Genomic DNA, 15,242 nt, shown 5'->3' with positions numbered 1-15,242 from the left:
ACTACACTGTTTAAAAAAAATTAAAACTCTATGATTGAATACTTTACAGCTAAACACAAAACATGATAATAGTGGTGAACCAAATAGTGGTGACCATTAACTTCTATTGTATGGACAAAAAAAGAAAGAAGAAATAAGATCATTCAGGTTTGGAACGACATGAGTAAATATAAATCTATAAATTCTGTCATAAATGAATATTCCTTTAAGAGTCATTTGTTTGGGTATCTTGGTAGCATTGAATGGTTTTGATTTACTAAAAAAAGCTGGTTCACATTTGTTTGGGAATCTGACTACGATATTCATAATGTATGTTTGTATTTAATAAGAAGAACTGGTTCTTAAGAGTCACTCGTTTTGAAATCTACACTGGTTGTTATGCATCTTGTGCTGTAGATTAAGTATTAATGTTGCGATGCCAATGTATGCTATTGCAGAAAACACTGTCCGAATATGTTGTATGGTGTTTGGTCCACATCAGGGGAATAATGCACGTGCGAGAATCGTTAATGGTTCTAAACAAGCTTTTCTCGCTTCCCGAGCCAATGTGAAACCACAGTTTTTTCAACGAATTACTTGATGTAAAAGAAAGCAGCCAATGAGATGCTTGGCAGGCAGAGATACAGGGGCCACAGCTGGCTGAGACAGTTTGAATATTTAACTCAATAAAAGGTGTACAGTTCCACATCAGGTTCAAATGATGCAATAATACCTTGCTGAGGGAGAGGTTTAGCCTGCAAATGATGACAAACCTCATAAAAAGACAGGCTGTTTGCTTTTGTGAAAATCCTGTAACCGCTTCCCATCACTGCCAAACACTTGATAGATTACTACTGCAGATATTTCCATTCTTGGCACTCGCTGAACAAATAGGGCCTTTTATTAGGTTCCGCAATGTGCATTGCTCAATTTTCGAAGCAGACTGGGTTATTAGGCGCCCGATTCGCGTATTAAAAACACTGCTTCTCCGATAATCTCTGCACCTGATAGTCATCTGTTTATATGCGCGCGGCAGACGCGATGGCCGTATTAACACGAGGGGTGCAGAATATTAATGCAGCCACCCTGCAGCCCGCATTCTTCCCACATTCGCTCAGGAACCGAACGGCTTTTTCACTCTTCCTGTTTTTCTTCGGCGACTAGACAAACTGAGTCTCTGCCAGGCTCTGATCTGTGCAGCTGCAGGCCAGCATAAATTCCCCAGTTCCCACACAAAATGTCTGAACTGGCATTCCCTTTCAGAAAGCTCTTTTATGAATGAGCGAACGCGCCAGAGAGCCAGCCGTTTTTTCATTCGTTCTGACTAGCGCCATTCACTGCTCGCAAAAAGCACGGTGCTTTAAAAGGTGTGCTTGTGTGTTTCTCTTCTCCGGAGGTGGACGCAGCGCTCAGAGGCCGAGGTTATTAAAGGGTCGTTCGGGTCGAGGGCTGCACTGACCTCACACTTAAGCTGGAGAGGTAGTCTTCCTCTAATATCCTATCTTAGCCATGGCATTAAATCTAATCTAAGCATGCTAACTAAATCTTTCTGCTAATGACCATACACTGTAAAAAATGTTAACTGTAAAAGACTGCTACATTAAAAACTGTAATAGATCTAATCTGACATTTAATGTAATTTTACATTACAATGTTACATTCCATTTTAATTATGTTTCTTCTTAGTTTTTGTTATTAGTTATGTATATTTTATGTTATATTTTTTCCAACGTCTGTCTAAACATCGTCAGTCATTGCCTGATGCATTTGAGTTTACAGACGGTATGTGATGTAAATAGCGACTGCGTTATGGAGGATGATCAAATATTTCTTTTCATTTTATTATTTACTTGTGTTTACTGTACGTCACTCGAATAGCGCGCTTGGGCAGATCCAGAGAAATTGATAGCCAGGCAACAGACAGGTGACAAATCCTGAGTGGCGACGTCACTATACAGTTAGCCAACCGTGCTGAGAACGGGTTGTAATCGTGCCGTGCAGAACCAAGCTCAAGTGGAAATAAAACTGGAACCATTCCTGACCATTCTTAGGACTATTCGGCCCGACGGTGAAAAAACGGCTAATGTTTATTGCTTTATTTTAGTGTTGTGTTTTACCATGATGGTGTTTTGTACTTGTGTGAACCTTCTATTTATTAGTATTTCCCTCAGATTGTAGAAAAAGCTCATTGTGATGAACTGTGAATCATCATGTGACTTTCTCTTTACCCAGTCTTATTGCGGTGGTTGTCGGTATACAGTGTTAAAAAAGAAAAAAAAAAATGTTTTTTTTTAATGTGTGTACATTTTAAATTGTAAAATTTACAGGTTGTTCTGTAAATATATTTACATTTTTACAAAATTATTCGGCAACCACAGCTGCCAAAAAATGTTCTATAAATACGACAGGATTTATTTTTTTCCAGTGTAAGTATAGCACTAATACGCAACACAATCTATCGAAGATTGCACTAGCATGGAAAAGAGTTTATTTCTTGGTTTCCCAGTAGTCATCATTACAACAGGTTGGAGAGGGGGGCGAACAAAATATAAACAGAGCAAAAACGCAAGCCACAGACGATGTAGAGGGAAAAAAGGGTGGGGTGGGGGGGTCTTCAAGTATACTCGCTGACTGACTGACGTCAACCGTGTCAGGGAGAATGAACGGGCAGGAGAGAGGGAGAGCGGGAGCGGGGTGGTGTGCTCACACAATCCTGTCTTTGTTTGGAACATCTGTGTGGCTGAGGGAGGAGAGCAGGGCTGGGCACTGTGACCCTGCTTTAATGGAAGTGCTGAAAGTCATGTTTCTGTGTGCTGAAGGCATGCTCCCTACACACAACACATTCATAAACTCTCCCTCTAAATCACAGAGCTGAGTCATATTAAAAGCTATTAAAAAGCATTCAGATTAAAAGCATCCAGACTCCACAAAACACTCTTTCAACATTGTCTGATGTGAAAAACTCACCGGAAACTATAAAACAAGGTTCCCGTTTCTTTAAACCAATGGATTTCCCAGAATCTTTGATGACTTTTCCCAGTTATTTGAGTTTAGTAGATGATTTTTGGTACCGCTTTATACTTTTTTGTTAACATGCATTAGGTATCGCAAATATAATACAATAACTAATACTTGTTTAAACTAAATTTATATAAATTTTACAAATATATTAGTATACACCACTGTTCAAAGTTCAAAAGTGACAGTAAAAGCATTATCATGTGACAATATTTCTATTTCGAATAAATGCTGTTCTAAATGCTGTCTTTTGTATCCTGAAAAAACGGTTTAAAAAATATTAAGCAGTCTGTTTTCAACATTGATAAATAAGAAATGATACTTCAGCAGCAAATCAGCATATTAGAATGATTTCTGAAGGATCATGTGACACTGCTGAAAATTGTGCTTTGTCATCACAGGAATAAATTACATTTTAAAAGATATATTTTAAATTTTAATAGTATTTCACAACATTTTTACTGTATTTTATAATTAAATATAGCCTTAGCTAGCATAAAATACTTATTTAATTTTTTTTTTTTAAATCAGCCCAAAGCTGTATTTTTTTAACTGATCTTAAGATTCACAACCAATTAGCCATGTGTTGGAGTATTTGGCATGTTCACTTTCAGCACTTTGGTAGTTGTGATGAATCAGGGTCTAAGTGAGAAACCTGCAAGATTCACGCAAAAGCAAAAACTACATACAACATGTTAATAAAAGTTGTGGTTGTTACCTGGCATCCAGAGACGCCTGGCTCTCTCCCATAGCCAGAGAATGGAGGCCTCTCAGACTTGCCTATGGATAAACAAAGACACGAACAATAAGAACAGCGCCATACGCATTAAACAAAAACATTAATCATGTGAAAAACAGGATAACTGAAACAATAACTGCCAAAACTCACACATTCTGTGAGAGTTTTGGCACTTGAAGGTCAGGAAAGCCTAACTTATATTTCATATTTCATCAACAAGGTGTGATTTATTTCTGTGTGTACGTTCTCTAGCTTCCCATCATGAGGCAGGGCATGTCTGACAGTAAACTACAGGGTCATTCGGGTCTCAGTCAACGATACTAATCCATCTTGATCCTTTTCCTATCGCAGAAACGGCCCGTGAGCTTCCAAGGGGCAAATAAAAGTGCACAGCGCACAGCCGTATGAATCATGCACTTCACAATATCTAAACTCAGCAGTTTCAAACTCTCTGCGAGAAAAAAAAAACACGAGACTCCTAAAGGAAAATGATAAACAACTCTAAAAACATCATATATTATCCTTGTCAGACTTTCAAACATTAGAACAAACACAGCAGTGAAGCTAAATTCTGTTTACTCCAGGGAAAAGGTAAATATTTTTGTAACTTAAATTGGGATGCCGAAAAGTATTTGTTACACCTTTAGGCTTACGCGCTTCAGGTTCGGTTCTGCTGCGCTCAGGCGCACGAGGCCACGTGTTTTTGAGCGTGCGAGTTCCTGCGCTGGCGTAGCCTCCAGAGACAGCAGTAATCAGGTACAGTGGTTTAACTGAAAACACTGCTTCCCCTGTGGTGTAAACTGATCTCAATCGGCGTGATATAACATTTGAGAGTTTGCACTCCTGCAAAGGAAGAGGGAGTATAGTTGTGGCTAAACTATTGTGTTCCCTCCCCCTCAGTCACCACAAAAGAATAAAACATCTGTCTTTCAGCGACTTTAAAGGTTAGGAGGCTTTTTCGCCTCATCCTGACTTCTTGGGCTGCTACTCAAGTTAAGTTTAGGTTTCTGAGTTTGTGGCGTACACAAACTCGCACACAGACAAGTCTTTCCTCCGCAGATGTATTCGTGTCCAGCATTGAAATATTCATTTACAGCATGTGTTTTGTCACACACTCTCTGTCCACGCTGAATAATTTATAAGACCGTGTTGTTGTTTTAGATCCTGGCAGAGCTGGAAGCGCTACTCATGAAAAACATCCTCCCTCGGTCTGGGTCTCTCTGATGCAGCGAGCAGTTGCACGCATGGTTTGGCATGCTCTCGTGCAGCGTAACCCAGCCATGCGCTGTAACATGTCGAGGGACCTTAATGCGATCAGTGCCGTAACCACTAAGGAGGAGTCCCAGAGGATCTGAACGGTAAACATGCATTTAACTGTCTAGCATGCCAGAGCGAAAGGCCGATCTGCGCTAACGGCAATGGCAGAGCCGAACAAAGAGAAGCACCTATTCACCTGACTGCACGCATACACCCACATTCTGTCAGAGTCATAAATTATAACACACGTCAATGAGCTTTAATTGTCACCCACACATATCTCTATAAAATATAACTGGTATTATCAGTGAAAAAAAAAAAAGACAGGACCGGACAGGACAGGTGAAAATTAAAGTTTGTGTTTACATAATATATGTGTGTGTACTGTGTACAAAATAATTATTTTGTATATATAAATACACACACATGCATGTGTATATTTAAGATAATATAATATAAATTACGTATAAATATATATATACATGCAAATATTTCTTAAATATATACACATGCATATGTTTGTTTTTACATATACAAAATAATTATACACAGTACACACACATATTATGTAAACACAAACTTTTAATTTGGATGCGATTAATCGTTGCCCAGCACTACTATATTTATATATTTTTATCCAGATAAAATAAGAATAATTTTAACCAATAAAACAATAGTGTATTAAAAATGCTGTATTATTTTAAATCATGACAAACATCAATGAGCTAACATATATCGCTATAAAGGACAACACACACACACACACAAATATATATATATATATATATATATATATATGCTGTTATATGTATATGTGTATATATATGTTATATAAATTATACATATAAAAAATAAATTATATTTCCTTATTTGAATTGATTTTTAACTCATTTGTTTCATAACTACATATATGAATATATTACACAAATACACATATAAAGTGTGTGTGTGTGTGTGTGTTTGTGTGTATATGAGATGTGATGTAGGACGAGCGGTTGAAGATAAGTGTGAAAAAATGAACCGGATGAGGGGAACAGAAAAATTAAGAATGACTCTGAGAGCTGTGGAGGAAGAGGAGACCCATGGGGGCCTGATATTCAGAGAGAAAGTGAGAGAACGAGAGCGAGTTCTGCAAAATTATTGGGCGTGCATTCAAAACACGGAGCGTTCCAAAAGCTGAAAGCATCCAAAGGCGAAGAAAGGCAAAAGGGGGGGGGGGGGGGGGGGGGGGGAGTCTCTCGGAATGTTAAAAATCAACAATGTAAGACAGCTCTTCCACTGCTATAGCAATTTGTTTAAGTGTTACTGGTGAGTGTTTGTGCCAAGCGGGCTGCTGGCTGCGGCGATGATGTTTGAGGAAGCAGTGCCAGCTAGCGCAGCTGTGAGGCCACTGCCCCCACCCTCAAACACACACCCCTTCCTTTCCTATACACTCTCGGCCAAGACACTCTTGGAGACAGAAAGAGAGAGAGAGAGAGTTCAGAGAATATGCGAGACAGCAGGTGAGAGGAGAGTGTGTGACTGTGAGAGGAAGTGACAGTGAGTCCATGTGTGAGGAGGGGTCACTAGGGGGAATCTCTCCAGAAATGAACTGCAAGAAGTGGGAGTCAAAGCTGACGATTAGCCACGTCCTCTACAGCCCTCCTCCTCTTAGCTGGAGCGATGACAGACGGATGAAGGGGGGGGGTTGGCCTGATCAATACCCGCCTCGCTGCTTCTACCCGGCCTCCCCTCTCTGCCGCCTACTCCTTTACCGCGACACATCATACATTATAGAAGCGGGATCTGACTGCGGATGATGAATGTTCCGGCCTCGCCGGGCTTTAAGGGAAGGGGTGGTGCCGGGGTGGCTGACGCGGGGGGACGGGAGAAGCACCGCCGCACGGGGAAGTGTGGAGGTTAGCCACCGTGCAATAGGTTATCAATGCCCCTGCTGAATCACAACTAATGAGTGTTCTAGTCACACAATCTATCAAACAGGTGACTGGGGAGCCTGGAGGAGCAGGGGATGTTTACAGGGACCAGCCGTAACAGAAGGAACCTGATGAGGTTATGAAGTTTGATGAGAAAAGGCTATGCCAGGAAAATCATTGGATCACTGAAGATTGAAGACAAGTCAGCTAGAGATGTGTTTAACGTCTGGGGGAGTAGCTGGTATAATACGGATCGGTGCTGCTGAAGCAAGCAGTCCGCTCATTTACATTCGAAAAACTAGGAAAGTTGGAGCATGTGACCTTGTCAGTCAGCAGGGGAGCGTTAACGGCCCCACCAACTCGACTCCCTGCTGAGATAACAGCTCCTGCAACTCTACACATGCCCTCTGGGAACAACTAATAGCCTGCAACTTCTTGGTACTCTATATTGGCGTCGTATTAGTGATATTGAGATATTGGATATATGCAGCGTTGGGGAGGATACTTTGGAAATGTAATAGGTTACAGACTACAAGTCACCCTCTTTAAAATATAACAAATAGTGTAACTATTTCAATTACTTTATTAAAGTAATGTAACTGATTACATTTTATTACTTTTTTCTAAATGTCCAACGAATGTATAATCAACTGTTAATCATTTTCAAACATTCAAACCAGGCAGGGTTAACCTTACAGTAGTCCTCAACACTGGTTACTGTCAGACTTTCAAAATCCGTCATCACTTAAATTAAGATTATAATAATAACATTTTAAAGCACAAGCCACCACAAAACCAGACTTTTGCAAAAAAAAAATTGACTTTGAGATCGTTCTGAGGTTAAATACAGATTTCTGGATGAAATGATTTTTAAATTTCCAGCACTGGAACAACAAATTAATATTATTCAACATATTCAGATGTAACCCCTTTGTAATCATTGAGATTTTCATTAATTAAAATTTTTTTCTCAGTAACTGTAATGGATTACAGTTACATGTATTTTGTAATAAAATTACGTAATGCTGTTACTTATAACTAGTTACTCCCCAACACTGGATATATATATATACATCCCACTAGGGACTATTTGGGGGATTTTTGCAGCCTAAAATGACAATTTGCAGAGGCTTTTCTCAAAATTTGCGGCATTGTTTTGCAGTGAAAATACACCTCAGACAACATTCTTCTAACATTTTTTATTACTTTTCTGACTTCAAGAACCAGTGGGCTCTGTATTTTCTAAAAACATTTCATTTCAAATGTAACACCAAGTAAAACAAATATATCCCACAGGATTTTATGGCCCTCTAGATCTTTGATCATAAAACTAAGGATTTAAATATAATCTTACTAAGACATAATATTGGGCGATACAATATTTTTTTTTTTGCCATTTTATGCAAGTATTCTGAGAGAGTAATAAATATACTGTAATAAAATTCTCATTTACATTTTGGCCATATAAACAGCAACAGCACAAATAAATGCAATAGCGCATATAGTTTTCAGGTACAGAAACTAAATAAAGTAATCAAATATAAAACAACACTGCATTTATTATTAAACTTACAAAAACTATTCAGTCAAGAGCAGTGAGTCATTTCCTTGTCTTTTGTTGTTTGATTAACATTAAAAACAGACAGCAGCAGGAATATTAGGCTGCTGTCTCTTTAAAACATAATGCACAGAGCCAGTACACTGATACTGTACACATGCGTTGTCTTTCCCGACTGTTTATGTTCAGTTAAGACATAGCCTAAACCTACTATGTTTGCTAGGATACTCGCCAAGACGGGTATGTTGACATAATTTTTGTGTGAATTTGTCTGTTCAAGCACAAGACTTAAAAGAGAATTCAATATTTGTGCGCTGTCCCAGATTTACCGCGAGAAAAATGTTTGTACCATGGCTCAGAGACAGCACTATTTTGCCAAGTGGGTAACAGGATAATCAGAAAAGGGTTATTTGTAGTAACAGTAATACAGCATTTTCCACACCATGAAATTAAGCTTAATCAGCTTTTTTAAATATGATTTTCTAATATCGATCTAGCTTACTGCAGTGTGAAACAAGTGTCTAATACCAGCCTCGTAGCGAAAGCACAGAGTAAAGTTAACATAACTTTCAACACACTCAAGCATATTATAGTATGATTGTTTTGACCAAGTAAAACAGCGCTAAAAACTAACTTACCCCACAATTTTAATTTTTCAAATAAAGTGACCTGTATGAGTAATAATTCAGCACTTGAGTTTGAAAACTTGAGTTTGCACTTGAGAATGAAATAAAATAATGTGAATTTAAGTCATCAAATGTAACTGCAACAAAGTTCAAGGAAGAAGGAAGGGCACGTTAAACATAACTTTAATCATAAAATAAACATAAACAACAAAATGAAAGGAGAGGCAGCAGCCGACTGCGGCATGTAAGCATAATAAAATAATAAAATATAAGGTCTCGGCCCCGCTCTGCTTCATACCACAGTAGCGATTATAAACTTTACCACATTAGCCCATCCATGAACATGATTTCTGCCTCGAGTCCTGTCGGATTGCTTTCCATCGTTTGTGGAGGTGAAGACGAAAACTCCCATGATTCCACACTCATTCACGGCGTCATCAAGCTACGGCTTTGTTATTGTTTTGAATAAGCAACCTCTAGCGGCGAAACTTACATACTGTGCCTTTAATGCAGTGCACCTGTTCTTATATAAATGGACAGTTCATCCAAAAAGTTAAAATTCTGTCATAATTTACTCATCCTCATGTTGTTTCAGACCATTGACTTGCATCGAATGAAAGACGAAAAAAAAGCAAAATATAGTCTTTTGTGTTCCACAGAAAAAAGTCATAAAGGTTTGGGGGAAAATTAGGGCAAGTAAATGATGACACAATTTAAATGTTTGGTGAACTATCCCTTTAAATGAGTTTCATGTTGATTTGGTTTCCAAAATGCTCTATTGCAACACATGAAACCGTGAGAAATGTCAGAGGCAGTTGTTTCACTGATCACACCTCTACCATTTTTGAGTGTGAAATACCATGCAAGTGAAGATTTCAATTTCAACAACAACAGTCAGTAGTAATGAAATGCCCAACTGTTATCGAGATGTTTTGAGTTAGTAAGTGAACAGCTGGCTTAACAGTTGCAGCTCTTGTCTTGTAGGCCAATCAAGACACTAGACACAGTCTAGGTCTGTCACCAATATGTCATTAAACAAGGCACTGAACCAGAGGATTGTACAGATGCACACTCCTTGATTCTTGAAATACTCTCCGTTCATGCTTCTGACGCCTATGAGATTTCACACTCACAATCTGTCCAAAAAAAAAAAAGCATGTTTAAACTAACACTCCAACCTTTTCAAACTAATAGTTTGAAGACCAAGAGAACAATATACACTGGAAAAAGAAAAAAATTCTTCTCCAGTTATGACAACGTCTTCTGTTGGCTATCTCTCACCACAGGCCTGTGTTATCGCAACCAAGCTCTTAAAACAGTCTTCATATCAGCCCTCCTTGATTTGTGCTGAGTAGAGAGAGAGAGAAAATAAAGCAATACAAAAATGAGTATAACTTTAACTGTAAAATATTGTTAAAACGCTAAGGAAAAAACTGTTAATAGGTTAAAAGTAAGTTCCTGTACTATATACAGGGAAAAACTGTAAAAGATCTAACCAGACATATGAAATTTTTACAGTAAAATTTCTAAACATTTTTAGAAGTAAAAAGGCAAATCAAATTATAATTTACTGTGAAAAAATGTAACCGACATTCCCTGTGTGACACTCCACATTTGGAAGTATTTCGTTTAAATAATTATGTTTCTTAATGGTTTTCGTTATGAGTTATGCACATTTGGGTTTTATGTTACATCTTCAGTTGTTTAATAATTGTTTATTTGTGTTCATGTGTGTTGCCATGATGGTGTTTAGTGTTTGTGTGAATTACTCGGTGCACCTTATATACTAGTATAATTCAGCTTATGGAAAAGCTACTTGTGATGAACTTCGTCATGATTCTTCATGTGGCTTCTTCTTTTACCACCTGTATTATTATGCTGGTTTCAGTATATGTTAAAGGTATAAAATAGATTTTAGTAGCAGTGTGCGTTGTTGGATTTACCGGTTTGTAAATTACAGTTTTATACTCTAAAATGTACAGGTTCTTCTGTAAATATCTTTACATTTTACTGTATTTTTTACAGAATTATTCTGGCAACCACAGCTGGCAGGATTTTTTTGCAAAAAACAACAGGATTTTTTTTTTTACAGTCTAGTCTTCTGCAGCATCATCGGCAATGCTTGTCGGCAACAGTGTTTTTTCACCCTCAGGGGAAAACGGGCTGTACTGGAGAAGTGATGGATGGAAGCGAAAATGAATTCATCAATTTCCCCGTGAGGAACTGCGAGAAGCAACAAGGAGACGTCCAGGTGTTGACATGCATGTCCGTGCGGTGCGCGCCTGACGTGTTTATGCACACACACCTGTAGAGTACATGTTGCAGACCACGACGTACGTAACACAAATGCAGTAGCTTATTACAGTGGTAAAAATGCTCTAAATAGTTGCAATTTCAGCAGTCAAACTAACAGTATATCATTAATACAACCTGAATAAGATTTCGCTAAATTAAATTTAATTTTCTTTAACTGAAACAAAAATTAAAACTTAAAAAAGGGAAAAAATATGGCTATCACAATATCAGATTTTCACTGCACAAAAAGTATTCTCGTCGCTTCATACCACTAGGGCAAAAACATCGTTTTTTTTTTTACTGGTCAATTTTGAGATTTTTGGATATTTGTCTTCAATAACATGTCTTCTTTCAGACTTGTGGTGAAAAAAAGTCCGAAATACACATTTAGGTCTTTATTTTACTACACTTTGTCTGTTTGCGTCTGTAGATTTCTCATAAATTCAACAAAAGTTGGCGTTCTTAATCAACATGCTGCTCCGCGATTGCTGTCTGCTCCGTCATCACACACACCGCTGGAAAGCTCTCTCTCTCCTGTACAATGCTGTTGGATCCAAAATATGGTCATTTCCTTTTTATCAGGAACCAATCGCGAAAGTAAAAGGGCTGAATGCGCAATCTCATTGGCTGATGATAAATCTTTAAAGCCCGTTTTCTCAAAATGACTTCTCTCTCATACTCCAAGTCCGAAATCTCCACTTCAGTAGCACCTATATACACCAAACTTTCCAGTCTTGTACCTAGTTATATTATGAAGACATTTACAGAGGGATTTGTAAATATATTATTCCTAGCATGATTTATATAACATTTTATTCCAAAAAACATGGCAAAAATCATTTTTTAAGGCTATTGACAGTATTTTCCGAACAAAAGTAGATATCCATAAATCCCTCTGTAATTTTTTTTCCCATCTAATATGTGAACACAATGAAGACCATAGTAGTCGATTGTCGAGTTCACGCGCGTGATCATAGGTAACTAAGCAACAGTGGAGAACTCGACAATCAACTACTGTGGACTTCGACCGAAAACAGGAAATAAATACAGGTATGAGCGCTGGCCGAATTAACTTCATTTTTATTCACATCTTTCACATCTACTGCAGTCAGATTCACCGTGTTCACGCTGAAGGAATCACTCACATTGGCTGTGCACTTGTAATGACACATCAAGGATGTTAAGAGGCTAAAAGCAGGTTTAAAACTTGCCCCATTTAAGTCAACAGGGTGCAAATTTTAAAAAGAGGATAACATGGTGTAGGCAACACCGATTTTTGTCGTTGTTCTCTGTATTGACAGCACTCCAAATTTACAAAAAAATTAGCTCAATGTTAAAATTGACCGGAGTTCTCCTTTAATGTAGGTAATCAACTGGGAAAGTTTCATGGTGATATCTGCTAGTTAATAGATATTCACCTGTAGTGTCTCGCCTTAAGGGTGAGTAATTAATGACAGAATTATACATTTTGGGTGTACTAACCCTTTAATTAACAGTTTTGAAGCTCTTGACCGAACCCCCTGCAAATCAGTATGTTTTAACACCACATCAACTCTGAATAAACCAGCCCAGAGATTTGTTTAACAGTCACTGGAGTATGTAAATACCATCGAGTACTTTCACAAGTGCCAACACAAGCGAGGGGCACGTCGAGTCCTGTCGAGGGGGTTAATAAGGGATATATAAATAGGCCGGCAATATTAAATATTGAGATTACATTCAGAGGCATGGAACAATTAAAATGTGTCCGTGTAGAGAGGCTCCCGGGGAGGCTCCCTATTGATCACAGCTCTGCCAGGCAAGACCAGAGCTCTTGTTTTGATACTCAGATAGGTAGTGATCTAAGCATCTCAAGGGATCAATTGAAAAGCGCAGCCACAAAAACAGCCAATTAGTAGCCACACTCCACAGCCTCCCTCTCTTTATCTCTCTCCACCCCTCCCGCTCACTCTCTTCCTCTCGTTCTGGTGCATTCCGAAGGCCTCGCTTGTTTATTTTCCAAACTCACCGAGATACTTTTATACAGTGCACAACAAGGAGCTCGATACCTTGCACCGGGTAACGCCAAATGCAAATGAACCCCTCATGCCCTTCTTTTCCTGCAAGTACATCCACGTTCCCCTGTCTGAATTTCATGTTCTGAGTTCTGGAACCCCGGTGTAATTCATTATCCTTGTCAAGTTAATGTTCCGTGTTGAGCCATATGGCGAGGCTAACACGCGCAATAAAGGAAATTCCTTCAACTTGTTATAATCAGCACATTGGGCTGTCCAAAATCTGACATAAACAGCTTTATTGTGTTTGCTGCATTTTCTCTTAAAATTCCTGACAAAAACAGGAAAGCAAGTAGGAAAGGAGAGGGTGGGGGGAGCTGGGGCTAAACTTGGAGACCAGCAAAAGGAGGGAGGGAGGGAGAGTGAGGTAAAGAAAAAGAAAGCTCTACAGCCGTCTAAAGTTTGTGTCGCTAAGAACCTTGAGCTATCAGTGCAGAGTCCTGAACGCTTGATGCCCACACACGAACAAGCAAACACAGACAAACACTTACAGACATCACAATGCCAAACAAAGCAGCACACCCACTCGCTCACTGGCTCTGTGGCTTTTAAAATGGATCCTTTTGTTTCCTCATCTGGAGTGTTTGTGTATCTCTCTGTTGTTTCTGAGGCTTTTGATGTTATGACGAGTTCTGTTTGACAGTCGGCGTAAACGGGGCCGAATCCAAGGGGCCCCGCCCACCCTCTCCGGGCCCTCCTTCGCACGATGCCACCCGAGCAGGTAGAAAGGGGGTGGATGGGTCTGTTCTTTGCCATCGAAATGCACAGAGGGGCACAATCTCAAACACACGCTACCCCTGAGCTCAGCATCAATTTCTGTTAATTACAGTCTTGTCAGCAGTGGCATTATTCAAACAGCTAGCGCAAATGTTAATGAGCTCTTATTTGCATATTTATTTTTTTCTTTGTTGAAATGTCATTGATTATTATGTTCTACGATGATGAATGCCTCTGCTGATGCTCTCTGATATATAATTAGTCATTAGATGGAATGAACAGATCAATTAAAAGGAGGGAGAAAGGACGGGATTTAGGACGAATCAGAAGAAAGATGGAAGATTGAAGAGGATTATGGGAGTGGAGAACGAGGCTGTCATCTTAAGGTGAGTCGTCTCACTAAAATAGGAGGGTTTCTCATCAGTGGACCGACTCTGGTGTCTCGTACATTTAAGACAAGGGTTTTCAACCTCTTTTATGCCCAGGACCCCCTTGCAAAGATGGAGCAGATGTCCAACATTACATAGACCTAGCACATAATAACATATACACTTTGAAAATCAATCCTCAATAATAATTCAAGTATAGAGATATACTTTTAATTTTACTTAACATTATCTTCTTTGATCAATTATAGAGTAAAGATGACCTTTGAGGAACCCACAAGTAAACATCCTTGCTTTGACTCATTCCCTTCTTGTTGAGAACAGCCCATCCAGAATCTCACAGGTTTGCAGGATCTCCTGACTCACCAGATGGGAAAGAGGGGCCGGTGTGTAGACTTGTCAACAAACACAGCAGCAGGATTTGTCCTAAACACCCCCACCTCAGAAAGTCAATGGGACGACCAGGTCTGCGCAATGTGATTAGCTGTTGTTACTGAGGGGGAAAAAAGAGGGGAAAATGTTTTCTTTTGACCTCTGCGGTCCCAAACTTAGCCACCCTCTCCAGCCAATGCCCGCTACTCCCTGATATGAGACGGCGAGAGAGAGAGAGAGAGAAATGCATTACTGCAGACCAGATGGGAACATTCCACATGACCAAACCAATCAATCACCTTGGTGGGACGCAGGTGCGCCACAGCCG

The 15,242-nt window shown here is 39.2% G+C and overlaps 1 protein-coding gene across 4 annotated transcripts in view; it reads right to left on the bottom strand.

Annotated features, from left to right (window-relative positions):
- The window catches only part of tcf12 (transcription factor 12), a 116,301-nt gene that overhangs the window by 42,330 nt on the left and 58,729 nt on the right, over positions 1 to 15,242 (bottom strand). For all 4 annotated transcript variants that reach the window (XM_084108264.1, XM_084108265.1, XM_084108267.1 and 1 more), the window contains one exon: positions 3,716 to 3,777. In XM_084108264.1, the coding sequence (XP_083964390.1) occupies positions 3,716 to 3,777 (62 nt within the window). The remainder of the gene's footprint in view (positions 1 to 3,715; positions 3,778 to 15,242) is intronic.

The sequence above is a fragment of the Abramis brama genome, assembly GCF_963993115.1.
Source record: "Abramis brama genome assembly, chromosome: 3".
NCBI lineage: Eukaryota > Metazoa > Chordata > Actinopteri > Cypriniformes > Leuciscidae > Abramis > Abramis brama.
This window is presented reverse-complemented; position numbering and strand designations above follow the sequence as displayed.